The sequence below is a fragment of the Dermacentor variabilis genome, chromosome 8 (assembly GCF_050947875.1).
Source record: "Dermacentor variabilis isolate Ectoservices chromosome 8, ASM5094787v1, whole genome shotgun sequence".
Taxonomy (NCBI): Eukaryota; Metazoa; Arthropoda; class Arachnida; order Ixodida; family Ixodidae; genus Dermacentor; species Dermacentor variabilis.
In genome coordinates, this window is record NC_134575.1 from 36983061 (window position 1) to 37002263 (window position 19203).

The 19203-nt window shown below is 44.0% G+C and overlaps 1 protein-coding gene across 2 annotated transcripts in view; it reads right to left on the reverse strand.

The window, feature by feature from the left end:
• The window catches only part of Ca-alpha1T (Ca[2+]-channel protein alpha[[1]] subunit T), a 397067-nt gene that overhangs the window by 12857 nt on the left and 365007 nt on the right, over positions 1-19203 (reverse strand). For both annotated transcript variants that reach the window (XM_075701870.1, XM_075701869.1), the window contains exons 25-33: positions 15436-15562; positions 13564-13689; positions 12394-12483; positions 9222-9566; positions 6987-7096; positions 4225-4355; positions 2964-3113; positions 2746-2867; positions 1161-1409 (exon numbers count right to left, since the gene is read on the reverse strand). In XM_075701870.1, the coding sequence (XP_075557985.1) occupies positions 1161-1409; positions 2746-2867; positions 2964-3113; positions 4225-4355; positions 6987-7096; positions 9222-9566; positions 12394-12483; positions 13564-13689; positions 15436-15562 (1450 nt within the window). The remainder of the gene's footprint in view (positions 1-1160; positions 1410-2745; positions 2868-2963; positions 3114-4224; positions 4356-6986; positions 7097-9221; positions 9567-12393; positions 12484-13563; positions 13690-15435; positions 15563-19203) is intronic.

The following is a 19203-nucleotide window of genomic DNA, read 5'->3' on the forward strand; positions in this document are numbered from 1 at the left end:
GTGCAAAATTTGAGCATGAAAAAGCCAGCGGTTTAGCCAGGAGACTTGTGTATACTGAATGCTATTGCTTATGCAACACTTCAATACATTCTCGTGTTTTTCTAACATGTGCACTGAATCTTCCCTTGCTGACCGAGTGAATTGCCTTGGCCGATTGACTGATTTTTTGAGGTACCGTCCCAAAGCAACGCCAGGGGCAGGAGTGAGGCGCCGTAGTGGAGCACTTTCGGATAATTTTGACCACCTGGAGTTCTTTAATGCATATCTAAGTCCAAGTGCTCAAGTGAATCTGTATCCCATCCCTCCTCCCCTGGAAATGCGGCCGCTGGGGTAGGGAGTCGAACCCTCGACATCACGCAGAGCAGCAGACTGCCGTAGCCACTTGTTGCGGTGTAACATTACACAAAACAAAGTAAGACCAGGACAGAAAAGAATGCCAGAACAGAAAGCAGGGCCCACATAGAGGATATGCAATGTGTCATTACTTGTTGCTGAGCTAGTTGGTTCATGCTTATTATGGTGCAATAGGACGTGAAACCAAGTGAGGTAACACCAGGAGCATTGTTGCGGTGTAATGAAACATGCAACAAAGAAAAATAAGACCAGAACAGGAAAGGAGAGTCATTGCGGTGTAATGGGACATGAAACAACACTGAAGCAAGACCAGGACAGGAAAGAGCATCATTGCGGTGTACTAGAACGCAAAACAAAGATGAAGTAAGACAAGGACAGGAAAGAGTGTCATTGCGGCGTAGTAGGACGCGAAACAAGGTGAAGTAAGGCAGACAGAAAAGAGTGTTGTTGCAGTGTAACAGGACACGAAACGAACTGATGTATGACCAGGACAGGAAAGAGTGTCGTTAGGGTGTAAGAGGACGCAAAACAAATTGAAGTAAGACCAGGACAGGAAAGAGTGTCGCTACGGTGGGATAAGATGCAAAACAAAGCGCAGCAAGACCCGTACAGGAAAAAGCGTCTATTGCATTGTAATGGGGTGCGAAACAAAATGCTTAAGGCCAGAACAGAAAAAAGCATCTTACTTCTCTCTGGTCTTATCTCACTTTGTTTCACCTCCTGGTACACTGTAATGAGTATTAACCAAGTATGCCAGCAACAAGTAGTGATATGTGCCATAGGCACTGCAGCGGCGGAACACTTGCCTTGGCCTCGAGGAGCTCCCTCTCCTCCTGTTCGATCTCCTCCTGGAGTTCAGCCTCCATGTCCAGCTCGTCGTCGGCTTGCTTGTGCGACTCTTCCAGGTGCTTCATGAGCACCGCCACCACTACGTTCACCAGCACAAACTGTGCCATCAGCACAAACACCACAAAGTACAGCGGTGCAATCACTGCCGAGACGCAGCAGTTGCGCACGCAGTCGCTCCTCGAGTCACACTCGTCGCGCAACGTGTCCTGCATGGCGGGGGGAAGAGATTGCGTAACAGTTCGTGCCAGTGCTTGTCTGGAGCAAGTGTACTTTCTAATAACAGCTCTAACAGTTGAATTATTTACATTGCAAGGATTGAAAGACGACACCGAGTGAGCGCAGACAAAACCATTGTATTCTCAATATCATGAATTCTGAGCACAGACAAACCATTATATACTCATTCTCATCGACTCCGTGAAATGGAATGAAGCCTATGAGCGGTCGTTCTGTTATGTGTGTTCTTTTCATCCTCCTCTTTAGCACTGTTTTATGAACACTGTCAAGATGAACCACCTCGCCCAAAATAAGTACTGCACAATGGATGAGCAATCCAGCATTCATGAAAGGGAAAAGTATCATCCACCCGAATGTAGCAGGAAGCTATGAAGGAAACCCATATACATGTTTTTCAGCGGATGAGCAATGAGCATCTAATTCGTAGAACGCACAGCTGGCTCTCGATACTAACCGAGTGACATAAGCCCTAGCCTTTGCTGCACCGCGAAGAGTTGGTGAGCCGGAGTATGATCATGAAACGCGATAAAACAGAAGTTCTGCAAAACAAAATTAGTTCTGCGGAATCTCGCAAGGTGGAGGAGAAGCCATTAAAGGGAAAAGTGTCATCCACCCGAATGTAGCAGGAAGCTATGAAGGAAACTTATATACGTGTTTTTCAGTGGAAAGAAAGTGCTGCAGCTGAATAAAAATTTGTGCTGGTCCAGGGACGGAAACCTGGGCCAAAGCCTTTTTGGGGTGGTTGCTCTACCATCTGAACTAACCTGTAGGTGAGCAGATTGCAGTGTGATGCCAAATCAATCAGCAACTCAGAGCACAGGTTTCTCTTTCTCAAAAAGAGAAACTGATATGGGTCTCTCTGTCTGAGAAACACGTATAGGATATCATTATGAGAAATCCATACGAGTTTTCTTTGTAGCTTAGTGCTACATTCAGGTGGATGACAATTGGCTCTTGCACAGAGAAGGCATGAAGGTACTAGTGTTGCCATTTTTATTCATGTCGCTGTTGTTGCCCGATATGTCTGCTTTACTTTTGTTTTCCTATCATTGCTGATGCATGGTCTTATCGTTTTATATATTGAAGCTTGAGTTGCAGCCTGACGCAGCTGATGTGTTCCCGTGCCTGTGCTCTAATCAGCCTATTTGAGTTAGTCTTCTACTCGGTGCTTTCAGCTCCTTCGTGAACATTTGTGAGCAGCACGACTGCTCTGTGATAATATAACAAGCTGAAATATATTAGGTGAGGAAGGCAAATTCTGTCGTGTCTCTGTTAGTCTAAACATCGCACAGCGACCACACACACCTTCATGATGCCATTCCAGTTGTCTCCTGTAGCGACTCTGAACAAGGTGAGGAAGGCCATTCCAAAGTTGTGGAAGTGGGCGTGCTCTCCAAGGCCCTGACATGGGTGGCTTTCGTCGCACTCTGTAAACAAAGCCATACACAGAAATGCTTAGGCAAACGGAGAATGGCGGTGAGCGCGCTGTCGAGATAAAGAGAGCAAGAAGCTCGTATACTGACCGAGCCTGCCAAAGAGCTCAACGCCTAGTGCAGCGAAGATGAAGAATAGGAGGAAGAAGAGTAGGCCGAGGTTTCCGACCTGCGGAAGCGCTTGCATCACGGTATCCAGCAAAGCACGGATTCCCTTGGCCATCTTCAGCAGTTTCAGCACTGCAACAGAAGTCAACGTGCGGCAGTGGTTGGTCAAGGACCTCCAGAGCTCAAAGAAATCTGTTTTTGCAACTGTTACTTGTTTAGTCTACTCCTACTGGTGGGCACTTTACTGTTTCACTCTACCGCGTCATATAATCCTATTTTCGATTGTTACAGCGCGCAGTATGTAGTTCGGATAATTTCAAAACTTGGCAGCTCAGAGACCATGACACAGAGCTCACAGAGAGATGGAGACGAAGTTATCAACTGTGGACAAACAAGAGAAGCGCCAAGGTGGAGGAAAGAATTCTTTTGCTTAAAGAGACCCTTTTTGTCCCAATGAGGACAAGTTCTCTTGTTGGAACGTTCTCTCCCGAGGCTTCTCTTGTTTGCATGCTGTTTATCATGATACGAAGAGAAAACGCAACAGATGACACAGCCGTTGATGTTCTGCTGCTGCTTGTCTGCTATGCTTTCTCTTTGTGTTGTGTAGCTATAGTGTGCCGTTGACAACCTGGCCCACCGAAGTTTGCTAAAGCCGATAATTTGATTCCTATACTGAGACATTTGTTAAATGAAGAGAGGGCTCCGATTTATGGCTAATTGCATGGGAGTTCAGGGTAGAGAATTAGTTTGCTGGCATATCGTGACTTACTGTACCATGCGGAGGACAGACCTACATATGGGACAACACATAAGTGCTGTTGTCACCCCCTGTGCCTGTTTGTCCTGTTTCAGAATAGACGTACAGTAATTATGTGCAGGAGTTATCTAATAATCTGTTTTCTAAACTGGGAAGTTAGTGCAATCAGGTTGTATGAAATTGCGACCACATTTCCTGCTAAATTTGAATACGATTCAAATTTAGCAGGAAATGTGGTCATGCATGCAACTTCATGCATGCATGTCACTATACGTAACAAGTATGGTTATGTACTCATGCGTGATCAATTAAGTAATGGCGTGCCGAGTATATCATAAAATAACTTGTGCTTCCGTGGGCTCGCAAGACTGCAACTATAAATGAAGTTTGATAATGTTACAATGATGATAATGCAGTTTGACCGTAGTGATGAAGATTAACTGGCACGACTGGAAAATTGCGAGCAACCACAGTTAGTCAACTTGCCTCGGGCGATGCGAAGCACACGCATGACACGTATTATGGTCGGGTTGATGGGAATCAGGTCTGACTTCATCTCCTCCAGGACAATCCCCATGATGGACAGGATGACGATCAAAATGTCCAGTTGGTTCCACCTGGGCCACCAGAGCAGCACATGTGAAATCGTGAACATGGGATGCAGCATGCCAATGTGCTAATGTTATTTATGTATAGTTGTGATGACTCTCGGAAAGGGCATGAAAGTCAGTAAGATTAGGTCAGTGGAGGCAGCTGAAAACCATAAGACAAAGTGCATGTGATTCTATGTTCGCACAGGGAACTTTTCTGAAATAAGAAAGGGGTGAAATCCCACCTATACAGTATCTTGCCAAACAGGAATGTACATGGGACTGCCAATCTGTTGGTCGTGAGTGGGAATCCTTGGGGGACAATTTGAATTTTTCTTGGCAATATTCTAACAAATGATGTTGGGACTCTAGCGACGAATGATGGCGGACACTGGCGGGCATCAAAATAACCAGGGAAGCCAGCCCATAACAGCTGTTGCTGTAAAATGTTAATGTTGGCACCGTGACCCGGTCGTGCAAGAACACAGATGCCAACCACATAAAAAACAGGAGTGTTAAAAGAAGGAGCAAGTGATGTTTTTGGCCATTTGGTTGACAACAACCACACCATCATACTTGACAAAAATTGTATTACAACTAACACTGCATCAAACTTATCGCGTTAGCTCTTAGTACAATAAAAATTAAATTTGTGTGCCTAGCTCTGCATTTGGCATGAGAATTAAGAATTTATTCTGCAGTGTCAATGATCTCTGGCAGCTACTGAAAGAAAATTGACTGGCGGGCTGTAATGGGTTGTTGGATTATTGCCAACATTCTTAAGAATAATACTGAACTTGGGGTGTAATTTTTTTCACAATACAATGTTCCTTTGGACGTTTTGCCAAACACTTTGTGCCAGGTACTTTCCTAGCTGTAGGAAATACATGTGCTCATAGTGCCCTGACTGAAAAGCACTGAGCACCCAGCATTACGGAAAGGAGGAAGTGCCAAAACTATTGATAATGATGACTGATGATGAACCTATGAAAATTTTGCTTTAAACAATATTTGCCATCTATCTTGCATGCCTTTTCTTTTGTTATTGCTGCCTGTCTGGTACTTCCAGGTCATAAGTGGCATGCATGTTACGAATGTGGCATGGCAATCATGACAGGACAGTAGCTAGCACGAAGTTTTCAAGAAAGGGAAAGCAAGACAAATGACTGTTATTGTTATGGGACAAGATACACGTCAAAGGGTGTAACAGTTTGAAGAGTAAACTTAAGGTTTACCAGGAATGGGTTTCTGAAAAGTGTGGTATTACATAACACTGGAGGCCATACTACAACACAACATCGGTCACATTACAACATGAAGGCTTAGGTCCTCAGCTCCAATACCAGGACATGCACGGCTTTACTTTTTCCAGACAAGAGTCACATATAGTATCACCTTCCACACCATGCTTCAATCGTTAATAAGTCTTCCGACTTTAAGACAGTACCAACTAACCTGCTTATATCTGACCACTGGCACATCCAGAAGTGGGGGGGGGGGGGGGGTGCTCTGGGGCTTCGGCACCTCACACCCCTTCTGACACATGCCAGCTGACGGTGTTTAGCATGCAGCAAGCCAACCTCTTCTTCCCCCATTCCTGCAGCTCCCCCCCCCTGCCTTCTTGAGGGGCTACCCTGGGTCATCCCCTGGTTATGACAATTGCTTAGTATTATGTTCCTCTACCTAACTTTGCATTTGTTCTTAACTCGTGCTGTTTTGTAATTGGATGTTCCTGCCTTTATGCTCAGTTGTTTCTCTGTCTCATTTGCAGCTATGCTGCTACTGCGCAGTGATAAAAATCGCAAGGACTGGCTAAAAGGCCACACTGTTGATGCAAATGAAGAACACAGCAGTTAGCTAAGGCTTGCTGGAACTTTGAAGACAATTGCAACATCTGACAAGGCCGTATTTACTGCTAGAGAGATTCACACTCGGTGAGGAACATAAGCAATGACACGGACACTAACTTCCAACTATGTAGTTTATTCAGAGCAAAAACGTGGGAATATGTCCTGAATAAACTAGTTGAAAGCTACCACCCATATCATTGTTTGTGTTCCATACTGTGTATTTGCATCTGTAACAGTATAAATATGTCCTTTAGTAAACACCTACTAGTCAAAGAACAAGTTCATTTGGCAACTGCTAGAACATCATCTATTGGAATGTTTAAGAATGTTCCGATTGTGCCCCACTGCCCCTTCTCTATATAAGTCACTGCAAATGCTTGTTTGACGAACTGTGTCTTACTCCATGTGTACGTGCAAGAATCATTACCTTATTATTACCCTTCACTTTATTATTTATACATTTAAATTAAACATAACACTATCCCCTATGCTTCATATGCCTTAATTGTCTGTTTCTTTTACATGGTTGTGTCTGTGTATGTGTGGTGTTACACACGAAAGCATTCAGTGCATGATGGTACATTCTTGCAAGGCTAGTGGTGCTATATTTATTAGCATGTTGCAAACATGCGAACCATGAACCACTGCTGCAGGCAATACCATGGGATGATTCTGATGAGCGTAAGGATACTTTTGTCTAACAGACAGTCTCTGGAGTAGTCCCACCAACCGGCTAACACTGGTAATGTGATATTACAGGGTGTAAAGTTCTCGTTGTTGAGTATGTGAGCAGCTACTGCGCACTCACTTGTCGGTGAGGTACCGAGGGATGCCAAGTGCGACCACTTTCATAGAAAGTTCCAGCAGGAAAACGGCGGTGAAAAAATAGTTGAAGATCTTCAAGGCATACTCCAGTTCCTGCGTTTAATGGGAAGAGCAGTAAAGATTAGCAATCAATTGCAATCCCTTCTTGAGGATTGGAATGTGCACATGCAGCGTCTCTTGCAGTAATATTACGTGACCAGAGGGACACTGTTCGAATAGTTGGCTATAGTTTCTTACATTGTGTGTCTTTTTTACATTTTAAACAATTTACTGTAGTACATACAAACGCACACACACATGCATGCAAAAAATGATGGTTGTAATGACAGTAAGCAATAGGGATTAGAAGTTAAGCATAGGCATATGATTTTCCATTTGACATTACGAGAAATAAGTGGAATTGGGCAGACCGAGTTGTGTAGAGTGGATGATCGGTGGTCTTTTGTCGAAACAAAATAGGTGCCATGGAAAGGAGACACAGTCTAGGCTGGCAGAGGTTACAGACAGTGCATCAAGGTTAAGAAATTTGCAGGTGTAGGATGGGTTCAAATTCATTGATGCATAGAGCTTTACACAACAAGGACATTGCAAACATGCTGCTCGACCCTTTGCAAGCTCCTGCACTTAACATGTTCACCGTGATATGGGTCTCGTTGGAGAAGACATATTCAGGCTACAAGGAGAGAGCAGAGGTTGAAGGCAAGGGAAGTAGGTGGGACTGTTGGATGAAGAATGAGAGTGAATTACCTCATCAGCTGTAATACTGCAACATTGTGGTGACAGTGAAGAACAAGGAAGTGCCAGAACTGGGAGTCACGAACCTAACTCCTTATTGAGCGAGCTTGTGCCCAGGAAAAAAATTAAAATAAATGGAACTCAAAGACAACGACGGTGGCGAGCGCAGTTGCCGGTCGTCGAAATTTCATCTATGGGTAAAGCATGTCTGCTATGTGTACACAACTTTTTATACATTGCACCACCCAATAAAGTGTTAGATTTGTGACTCTGAGTGTTACTGTCTTGCTCTTAAATGTCACTACATTGTGACAATATTATAGCGGTCGTGAGCCTGCCCCTGAATGCTAAGTTGCGACATGTATGTCCTGTCTTCGTTTTATACCTTGTCCCAAAACGTGAGTCACAGAATGAGAGACAAGAAAGCGGTGGAACAAGGAAGAGGTGGAGCAGTGTACAGGTTTGTGTTATTTGGTTGGGCATAACTAAATTTAGCAGTGCGAAAGTAATAAAACTTGGACCTGAGAACGTACCAGACGAAACAAGATACTAACTTCCAACTGGTTCATTTCTTTTCGAATACGTGTAACAAATGCATCAGTGTATGCCTTCTATTGCTCTATCTGAGAAAGAATTGAAGTTTCTAAACTCGGTACTTGGAAGCTACACAACGTAGCATGCGTATAATAATATTTTGACGTTCCTTAAGTTCCTTATGACGTTCCTTATGACGTTCCATAATCTTTTAGTTCCTTATGACTCGTTAGGTATGTGTGTTTCAATGTTTGTTTTTAAGTTTCTTTATCTTTTTAAGTATCATGTTGGTTAATTGTCATGTGTAAACACACATTTGTATTCCTAAGTGCAGCTTCTAACTAGTTTTGTATTGCCATCCTTGAACAATTGTTGTTTCTTTTTAATTTAGCTTTTTCTGTTAACTGTTCTTACTAGGTGTTCTTTGACCACATACTGCCTTATATGAATATAAACTGTATTCCCCAAATGCTAATGAATGAATGAAACCATGTTTATTGCACATTAAAATGCGCCGAAGACGCTGCGGTGGAAAGGGGACGCTCTTGAATGAGAGCAGCGATATTGTAAATGAATAAAAGAAAATATGGTTGCCTTGCTGTATTTTTGTGCCTTTCATGCTTATTTTGTTCATGTCGCCTTCAGTCTTTTAGTTTTATTAGTCTTTTCATTTGTTACACATATTTTTGTAGTTGTCCGCAAATCGTTTAAAACGTCTGTTTAAAACAAGCAAACAAGCAAACCAGTCGGCACTCAGCGCCATGTCTTGTTCCTTCTCTCCTCTGGTGCCCACGTTTTACTACTTTCGTGCTGTTAACTCAAAATTAAGGGGTGGAGAGAGAGAGAGAGAGAGAGAGATAGATAGATAGATAGATAGATAGATAGATAGATAGATAGATAGATAGATAGATAGATAGATAGATAGATAGATAGGGAGGGGCGTGCTCACCAGGGGCATGCGGTAGAACTCCATGGCCATGGTGACCACATTGAGTCCGATGACGGCGGCGATGGCGAGGTCGAAGTACTTGCTGGTGACAATATTGTGGGTGAAGAGGCGAGGGCGCGAGTAGCCCGCGTAGTAGGGCGTCTCGCGCATGCGTCGTCGCTTCTTCTCCAGCTTGCGAGCCCTCTTTGCGGCGCGTTGGGCCCGTTCCTCCCGCTCTTGTTCCTCGCGGCAGCGGTGGAAGTTCTCCACCACGACGCCGACAAACATGTTCAGCACAAAGAAGGCAACCAGGAGAAGGAACGAGATGAAGTACAGCAGCCGCCATTCGTTGTAGTTCTCGACGGGCTGCGAGAGATGCGCCACACGCACTCGATTGACACCTTGCCCCGTTTTTGAGGCGTCGCAGCGCCCGTGCACAGAAGCTGTGTACTCCAAACTTCTCGAACGAGCGACCTCGTATTGGCCGGTGCTTCATAGTAATCTCTTTTCTCTCACTGAGCAACCTTCTCTGTAACAACTGTAACTCCGGCGGGAACCGAAGTCTATATAGTGCTTCCCACAAAACTTACTGCAGGGAACTCTGGCGCTGGCATCTATGGGAGCTACACAGTGCTCCACGTGGTTGAGTGTGTGCCTCGGCTGCAGGAAGACGCGGGTTCAAAACCACGCAGCTCAGCCAGTGGGGCAACAGAGAGGTTTAGCTTGTCCAGTATTCCGGTAAACGCAAGCGGACGGGGCGATTGCGGCGTTCGGGCGCAGGTGTAAACGGTAGCATCCTGCACGGTGCAGCAATCTGGTGGCGCAGAGATCAAACAGACAAAAACAGCTAATACTGCAGTAACCGAGTGCATTTAACTTTGCTGCGGGTGTAGATTTCTGGCAGCGACACGATTACGCAAGTGCCAAAAATTTACACCACAGCGAAATAGAATATACTTGGTTAAGGCAATATTAGCTGTTTTTGTCTCTTTAGCTCTGCGCCATCAGGTGGCTGCACCATGCAGGCCGCTCACATTTACGCCTCCACCCCAACGCCCCGTCAACTTGCGTTTTCCCGAATACCGGACAAGCTACATCTCTCTAATGATAGTACACGATCATTTGCCTAAACTCAGTGGTTGTGACTTCAGACGCTTTAACGACTTCGAGGTCGAACGAGGTCGATCATATTGAAAAAAAAAGTCACAGTTTCACCCGAAAGGTGAATCATTGATTGCGATAGCAAATCATTAGACAGCCATACACGAAGTAAGATTAGTTCTTTTATAAGCTACATAAGTTGCTTTAAACAGTTGCTTACTAACTGAATTAACAAGCATGTCGCGCGCGCGCAGACAAACGCGAACACCTCTCATTCGATGACCGCGGACACTCTCTGTCAGAACGCTGGCGTGGTGAACAAAGGCAGTTGCGGCCAGTGAATTCCCCTTCGTGCTGCCTCTCGCTTCAGCGCGAACTAGGCGCGCGAGAGCACAGCTATCAGCTATCTCTGATCGGCTAGCCTTCGAACCCAGCGCAGATTGCCTTCAAGAAGGGCGCGCGCGGCCACGCTCAGCCGCTGCAGCTAGAGTCGAAGAGAATATGCGTACTAACCTGCTCCCTGCCAACGGCCCTCCTCGGGTGTGCACTCTCCCCGCCTTCCTCCCTTGCGAACATGAGAATACATTACCGCATCAAGCCATCATCATTCTCGGCTTACCCTCACAAGCGTTCGATTACACCTACGGCACATGGCGCGGACACGATGTTATCGCACTTCGACGTTATGCGGAACAGCACGGCGATGCCGACGCCAACGGCAGAAATTTGCCCAGCGTGTCGATATAATTGCTATTGCAATAAAATATTGTTACGTGGCATCGCGTATATAAGCATGCCATCAAAGGACCGCTTCGCTCCGCGAAGAGAAAGAAGACGGGACATGCTGCGTGAGATGCTGTCAGTCGTTCTGCGGTAGCGGCAGCCCGTAAATACTGTAATATACGGTTTCGTCTCTTCCCCGTGTACTCGTGAATCCCCGTGGCAATATTGCGTTATAAATGCTACAATTCGCAATGATTATGCAAGTGCTAAGAGTTATTTTTACCTTGTGCGTCTGAAAAATGCTGTTGGTTGAAAATTTGGGGCAGTAAGGGCAGATAAGGCATATAGTGAAAAATGCTTGCAGCTCCAACGCACATGCTGGAATCTTTGTGAAGCGAAGCTTTCTAGAAGCAGTCACTGAAAAGTTAAATGTTATAAAACATAAAATGATGTGCATACAGTTGTCCTTATTGTACTCTATGCGACATGTGACATCCTGCAATTTTCTTTATGTTTATGCACTGCCACCGCTCACAGTTTTATAGTGATGCAACATTTCTTGCTTGCGCGCTGTACTCATCCCAACTTCATTGTGATGCAATGTTTATGCGCTACACCGCTCACAATGTGAGCCGAGATGCGGACAGCAGTTCACATGAGTGCACACTGTGAGATGTCGTCGCAGTGATGCTTCGAGGACGCAGGTGACCTTCGTCGAAGGAAAGAATGACGAGGACAGATGTGTGCAAAGAGAAGTATGACACAAAAATAATATTTGGGGTTTTACGTGCCAAAACCACTTTCTGATTATGAGGCACGCCGTAGTGGAGGACTCCGGAAATTTTGACCACCTGGGGTTCTTTAACGTGCACCTAAATTTAAGTACACGGGTGTTTTCGCTTTTCGCCCCCATCGAAATGCAGCCGCCGTGGCCGGGATTCGATCCCGCGACCTCGTGCTCAGCAGCCCAACACCATAGCCACTGAGCAACCACGGCGGGTATGACGCAAAAGACAGGGGGTAAGGTGGACCAGTATTTTTTTCCCATTTTCATTCCTGCGTCCGTGGCCTAATGGAAGGTGCTGCACGTGCACGTGTCCTCGAGAAAACGTGGTCTCGTGCGCACGTGTTATGAGACGTGAGGCTGCTGCTGCTGCCACGGTTAGGAAATTATGGGAGACTTAAGACAGCTTCGCTTTAATAACACCGCAAGAACGTCCGAAACCACAAGCGCGAAGTTCATAAACATCAGTGTACTAACCAATGTTCCCATGGTAGTCGAACGAGTGCAATGTCAGGGTTCCCTCCAATAATTTTTACTAGGAAAATACCGCGGTTGCGTCAACACTAAAGGTATACACACACTGACCTGTATGCCTTCTCCGACGGCATCCAATCCTGAATACATGATGTTTACCCATCCGTCTTTTGAGGAAAGGACAAACAGGGCCATGAGTGCCTGTGGCAAGGAGAGAGAGAGAGTGAGAGAAGTGGTTCTTGTGGGGAAGGAGGAAAGGCTAGCACTATTTTCTGCAACCCATGCGGGAGCACGGCTTAGCGCCAGCAGGGTGGAGCAGATGGGATTAAAAGAGAGAGAGGGTAGGAAAAGGCGCAGAACAGCACTGAGACCCTCTTTGCAAAACGTTTGTGACACTGTAGATTAGCATACTTTGCAGAGGCACGTTAAACTCCTGCTTTCAAACTCTTTAAGTGATTCGCCATCTGCAAGATTGCTTGTTTGTTGATGCTAAGTTTTAATGTCTCCTTCTGTGTCACCTGTCAGTGATGGTAAATTTATAAGGGGGCAGAAAAGGACAACAATCAAGTTCGTGCGAGACCTGCATTCACAAACTATGCATTCAACAAAGCCTCATTGTGCTTTGACTTCCTTTATGGATATACATGATAAACTAAGGGTTGAATACAATGACAAGCACAGTACTTCTAATTGCTTCAATACAGGCTACTTAGGGCTTATACTTTCCCAGACTAACCTTTGTGCTTAACGGAATGAAACATTACATACACGCAAATTTCTAATACCACGAACGAGCAAGGCATGTTAGCAAAGATGTTCAATGTTTTTTTTTTTTAATTCCAGAACAGAACAGCTCTAGCCTGCTGCAATGTTTTAGCAAAAGCAAAGCAGTTGTAAGCGCAAAATCGATTGAGGTTGTCAGGACGCACAAAAAAAAAAAGTGCGTCTTTGTATCAGCATTTCCTTAAGTAAATCTTAGTCATGAGCGAACCGTGTTCTGCTCTTGGTCTTCCTTTCACACGTGTTACTTTTGCACTTCGGGACTTCGCCATGTGCAACACAGCTATGCACAACACACAAACACAAAAAAAAATTGCAGAATGAAAGTGTTGTGGCCTGTGCTGACATGCTATACTATACAAGTGCTTTGGGGATGTTGGAGATGAAAGGGAAAGAAGTGATGAATGATACTGATGAGGACGACGGAGACAAAGTACGAGTTTACAAAGGCGACATGCCGTCTACAAGCACACGGGTCAAGTCAGGTCGACCTCTACGAACCTGGCCCAGATGGTCAAAGTTGTATTTTCTGTTTGTCCAGACCATGCCCCTCTCCAGGCAGTCTTCTTTTGTGCGTACGCCTTTCACATCCGGCCCTTCGCAGAAGTAAAAAGAGCCCTTGAACAGCTGCAATGAAGGAAGAACCCCACAGCCAGGGGAACACAAATGAGCCTGTATTTTCAGATATCTGGAGTCCACGTGATGGCCAGCCTTCGTTCCGAACGAATACACTGCCTGTTCAGAAGAAATATCTCCGGAGCCGTACTTCCTAGCAATTTATTTTTAATTTTCTATCCTTTTCATATTACGTAATTGGCTCAGACATGCGTCGTTTGCTGGTCCGTCAGTGTTGTCGCTGGTATCAGCTACTTGATCAGCGTGATGCATGACAGGAAAATAATGAAAAAAATGAAATGGAACATTTAAAATTACGAGCCCTGCGTAACTCCACATGACACAATCCAGCGCATGAGAAGCTATGTCTGCACATTAAGGTTGGCACACCTTGACAGTGAAGTGAAAAATTTAGCAAATAATTCTAGCTTTGTAAATAGAGAAAACAACAACAAATTGCTCTTTCGTTACAGGTGTCCCCAGCTACATTTAAGCGCTGGCATGATGAAAACCAAATTTATACTTTCATGATGTTCCCATTTTCTCTATATCCCACTTTCCTCGATTCAATTACATTACTTTCAGAAGCATGAGGAAGACATAGTCTTCAACACGTCAAATGTATGCATATACCAGGTGTTATCATTTAGCTGAAGCGAATTTTTACGTATTGCATCTGGCAGATAGCACATTCCAGACCTTTGACAAAGCTAAATTACACGATGAGGCGGCCCGTTACTTCTACGAGAAATGAAAATGTTTAATTGAAGAATTAACATAATTGCACTAGTTAATGTTTTAATTAATTACTTCATGGCACATATTTCACTCTGCGAATTATAGCCAGTAAGTTCACAAAGCGTGTCAACTTGGAACGAATTCTCAGGACTACACCAGTTTGGAGATAATTTTCCGTGTCTGAAGAAACGCATTGGTGTTCTAGTTACTCTTGTGCTGCGATGCATAAAACAGCATTTTGATAAACAAGTAAGTTGAACAATAGCGCATTTTTGTCGCAAGTTTGACGGCATATATCTTGAAACTGGTGCCATCCTCATAATTTGTGCTAAGTCGATATGCCTTGCTAACTTACTACTATATGTAGATTTGAACGTGTACTGCAAAATAATTAACACGTTCATTAGTGTAATTATTTTCATTATTCTAGTAAGCTTTCTGATTTCTCGTAGTAATAATTAATGGCCGTCTCATCTATTAATTTACCTTAAAGGCTACAATTGCGTTATCTGCCACTGGCAATTCTTTAAAATTTGGTGCAGCAAGAAAGCACCCTGTATATGTATGCATTAAAAATTTTCATCTCTGTATGAAAATGTTTTTTTCAACCAACATGGTCTTTCTTCAACAAGGAACCTGCATAGGTTTCCACTGTGGCTACATGGTACTTTCTAGTGAATACTGAATTTCAATTTCACTAAGATAACTCTCCACTTCGTAAATTCCTGCAGAAATCATTTAAGTTCATTGCATTAGTGAGTCTACGAGAGTAAAACTAACAAAAGTGTGTGAAGTTAGGAAAGTTATCATGGTGCACGTGAGGTGGACACAGAGAGCAAAAGAGACAGGGTGGCATGGGTGCACCAGTGTTCTTTCTGTCACTTGTACACTTCTGTCTTTTGCATCCATCTTATTTGCACCATGACAACTTCCCCAAGTATGAAACAACTTGCTTGATAACTTATTTTGTCGGCAAAATCGCGCAGCCCCCACCGGGCAGCTCGGCGGTTTGTTGCACACCTGTACTCCAAGGATTCCAAAGATGATGAAGAAGGTGCAGCAGATAAGGACAATGTTCCCGATAGGCCTCAGGGAAGACATGAGGGTCTGGACCACTAGCTTGAGTCCTGGTGCACGGTTGATAACCCTGTGCAGTAAAATCGGCAGCAGTAGCACAGGTAAGCGTCGTCTACAAATGTTTTTCCCAGTGTCTATCAGGCCAGAGGACTTAGGCCTAGTGCACTTTGACACACGACACAAGAGATGCACACACACTGCGCAATTTTAAGCACCTTTACTTTCAAATCAAAGCTATACATATATATATATATATATATATATATATATATATATATATATATATATATATATATATATATACCTTTCACCAGACGACACTTTGGTGTCACGGTGCTTCACTGCACACAGTCATCACTTCCTTCCTCTTTTCGTCTTTCTATTCCCCCTTTCCTTCACCCCCAGTGTAGGGTAGCAAACCGGACGCTCGTCTGGTTGACCTCCCTGCCTTTCTTCTGTTTGCTATCTCTCTCTCTCTCACCAGATGCATCACTGTACTTGCGACTCAAAGCAAGACTAGCTTTGTTCCTGAATATAGAGACATTGTTGAACGTATACAAGGTATATCCCAGCTGAACTCTGTTGCCACTTAAAAAGTGGCAGGGAAGCAATATAGGCATTCGCTGCGATATTTAAGCCAGCGATGCGCTTCCCTCACAGCAGTTCATGATAGCGATATGATCAGGCAGCTTACCAGGTTAAATGTGCAGTTCGTTCTTAAGCCGCTCGTTTGAGAGCACTGCAATCGTAGCACGCGTACGGGCATGTCACAGTTATTTTTTTCATACTTCGTGGGCTTTCTTTAAGACGAAAGGGAAACGGTTACCTTGTAAGGAGAAAGTTAGCAGCTGCTGAAAGGAGATATTTCCTACAACTTTGTACAAGTTTTCATTGACAGTTTATCCCTAAACTTGATACTTGCAAGACAAATGCGTGAGCTGTCCCATACAGCAGCCAACAACATGCATTTGGATGCAGGGATATTTTTAAAGCTTGGCTAAAATTAGCTGGGACACTGTGTATAGTGCCATGTGCATGAGTGTGTTTGTGTAGGACTTGTGTCCTCTGTTGGGTGCACTGTTTAAACCGTCTAGTATGATGTGCCAACAAGTGCCCTCATGAAAGTGTTCACTAAAATTTTGTCCTTCAGGATGATCAGTACATTGTTTGTCGTGTGGTCTATAACATGCTAGGACACAAGCCACATTTAAGAAAGCTCTTGATCTACAAGGAAGCAATCTTTGAATGACACAGCGATACTGAGGCCTCATGAATACAAACCACTACCAAAGGCCCATTATTGTATGCATTTCGCATTTTCAGCATCTCTATTGAAGCAGCAGATTTACTGATACTGAGCAGTCAGCCCTGCCCAATGATCTGACCTAGAGTTCCAAAATAAAAAAAAAATGCGATACTAATAATACGGTAGTGTCACTTGGAAACAAATGTGTGAGAGATGCTGGGATCGATACGTAGTGCCTCCCCCGGGGTTTGGAAGCAAACAACAGAAACCCACAATAAAAGCAAAAGAGGAAGCAGAAGCTTTAACTTGGGATCAACTCTGATTTGCCTATTCAAATACATGTAAAGCACAGAAAAGCTTGTCCCAGACAACCACTGGATCCACTTGAATGAAATGTATTGAATTTTATAAAGAAAGTAAAAATTTAACAACTAGCTCAAAGAAGCGAAATTTTAATTTAGGGCTTTAAATTGTTTACGAAAATGGCCGAAAATAGGCAAGTAAAAAAAATACAAGCACAATGTTTCCAAATACGCAACTCTGTGACAAAACACATGTAATTCTGTGTCATGTCCCCATTTTTGGGACATGCCCTATAATTCGGATGGCTTCGCGGCACCACCACGACCTCATAGAATCAATGTATAGAAACGTCTGAAATTTCGGACGCAAGAGCCCTTTGCCGTCCGAATTTCCGGAATTTTTTGCCGTTACCGCAGGCCCGAAATGACATTAATCAAAGTTACCGCCGCCGCCATTTTGATTATCTCGCCTCCTCGAACCGGCGCTCTCGTTCGCAGATACGCTGCCAGCCGTAGCCAACACCGCGGCAACGCTAGGCCTAGCTGTTTCGACATTCGCTATTAAGCTTCTTGCCGTTCGGTGGTATGGTTTGCATTGAAAGAATTCACCGTTGTCAGCAATGGAACCGACTCCGCCTTTGTAGTCCTCGCGATTGGTTTTGAAGCTCGGAAAGCACGTCATGTTGCATAATGCCGGTTCCCGAAAGTCGGCTTCGCCTCGATACAGAAATCTGACGCGGTGAAGCATACGCAAAGAATTGCGGTGAAGCTTAAGCGTGGGAAGGGACAATTGTCACTGATTAAATATACACGCGTGCACACGCGGTCTCCTGTAACATAAAGAGCACCGATACGCCTAATAAATGTACTGGCAGTCCTTCAGAGCTTTTTTTGGACGTGCCTGTGGCGATTCGAGCTTACTAGTTCCCTTGTACTTTCATTGTAATAACTAAACCCCTTTATTCAATGCCATTTGGGCCTGTAAGATATTTAAATATAAATAACTAAGCAAATAAATAAATAAATAAATAAATAAATAAATAAATAAATAAAAGGCATGCATAGATTTTTTCTGATTGCCCAATTTTTCGGACATTTTCGCGGCCCCTAGGGAGTCCGAAAAATCGGGCGTTGAGTTTACAACTGTCCAAGAAGATGCTCCATATGGTCCGTAGGGCGAGCGCGCGGCAGAAGGAGGGAGAGAATAGAAAGGACCGGTGCATTGAGGGATGAACGAGGAAGTGTGCCGCCGCTTCTTTGAAGGAGCTTGAGCTCAACAAAGTGTTGGCTGACGCCGAGATGCAGGTGTCCCTGATCCAAACTAAAGTAAACTTTAAAAAGCAGTGCAACCCAACACTGAGGCGTTGTGCGCGGGCTGAGCACGTCAGGACAGTTGAGGGTGACTATCCAGCTGCTTAGAGAGAATCTCACTTGGACAAAGTTCGGGCCTCATACCAATGAGCTTGCTATCACTTGATAGAAATAGCTAATAGTCGAAAATATTTGCTTCTGTATGCACCTCTTTTTATTTGTATTTGAAAATGTTTGACTCGATTTGCAATGGGCTTTACCATATATATTCTCGAAGATATTTTATTCGCTGTGAATTTTACTAAGCCCCCCTTTTGTTATATTTTAGGATAGAATAAACACTACACCTTATTATTCAAACTGGATTGAGTCATTTCTTTTTTTTAACATGCTTGCTATAGAGTGACAGCATCGGTCGACATGGTGTCAGCCCGTCTTGACATAAAACAAAGTTCTGGGTCACTCAAGAAATTTGGAAAGGGATTCAGGGAAAACCTGGAAAACTCAGGGAACTTAAGAATATCAACTTGGTAGAAACCCTGAGCTGTTAGAACAGTTCAATCGGCCAAATGCGATGTATGAATCTACAACATACATGAAGTTCTTGCAACGCTCACTGGAGTTTTGCAAAAGCCACAGTCACAGATTGGTATTAAATTTCAGAACGGTGTATGACATCATTTTTGTCCGCATTAGATGTATATCTAGGCGCACTTTGCAAAATTGTGATACACTTAAATCTCGATATAACGAAATTCTCAATATAACGAACTATTTAACTTTTCATAACCTCTTGTTCGTAGAACACCATGTATTTAGAACCTCAATATAACGAAGTGCGTTTACATGCGA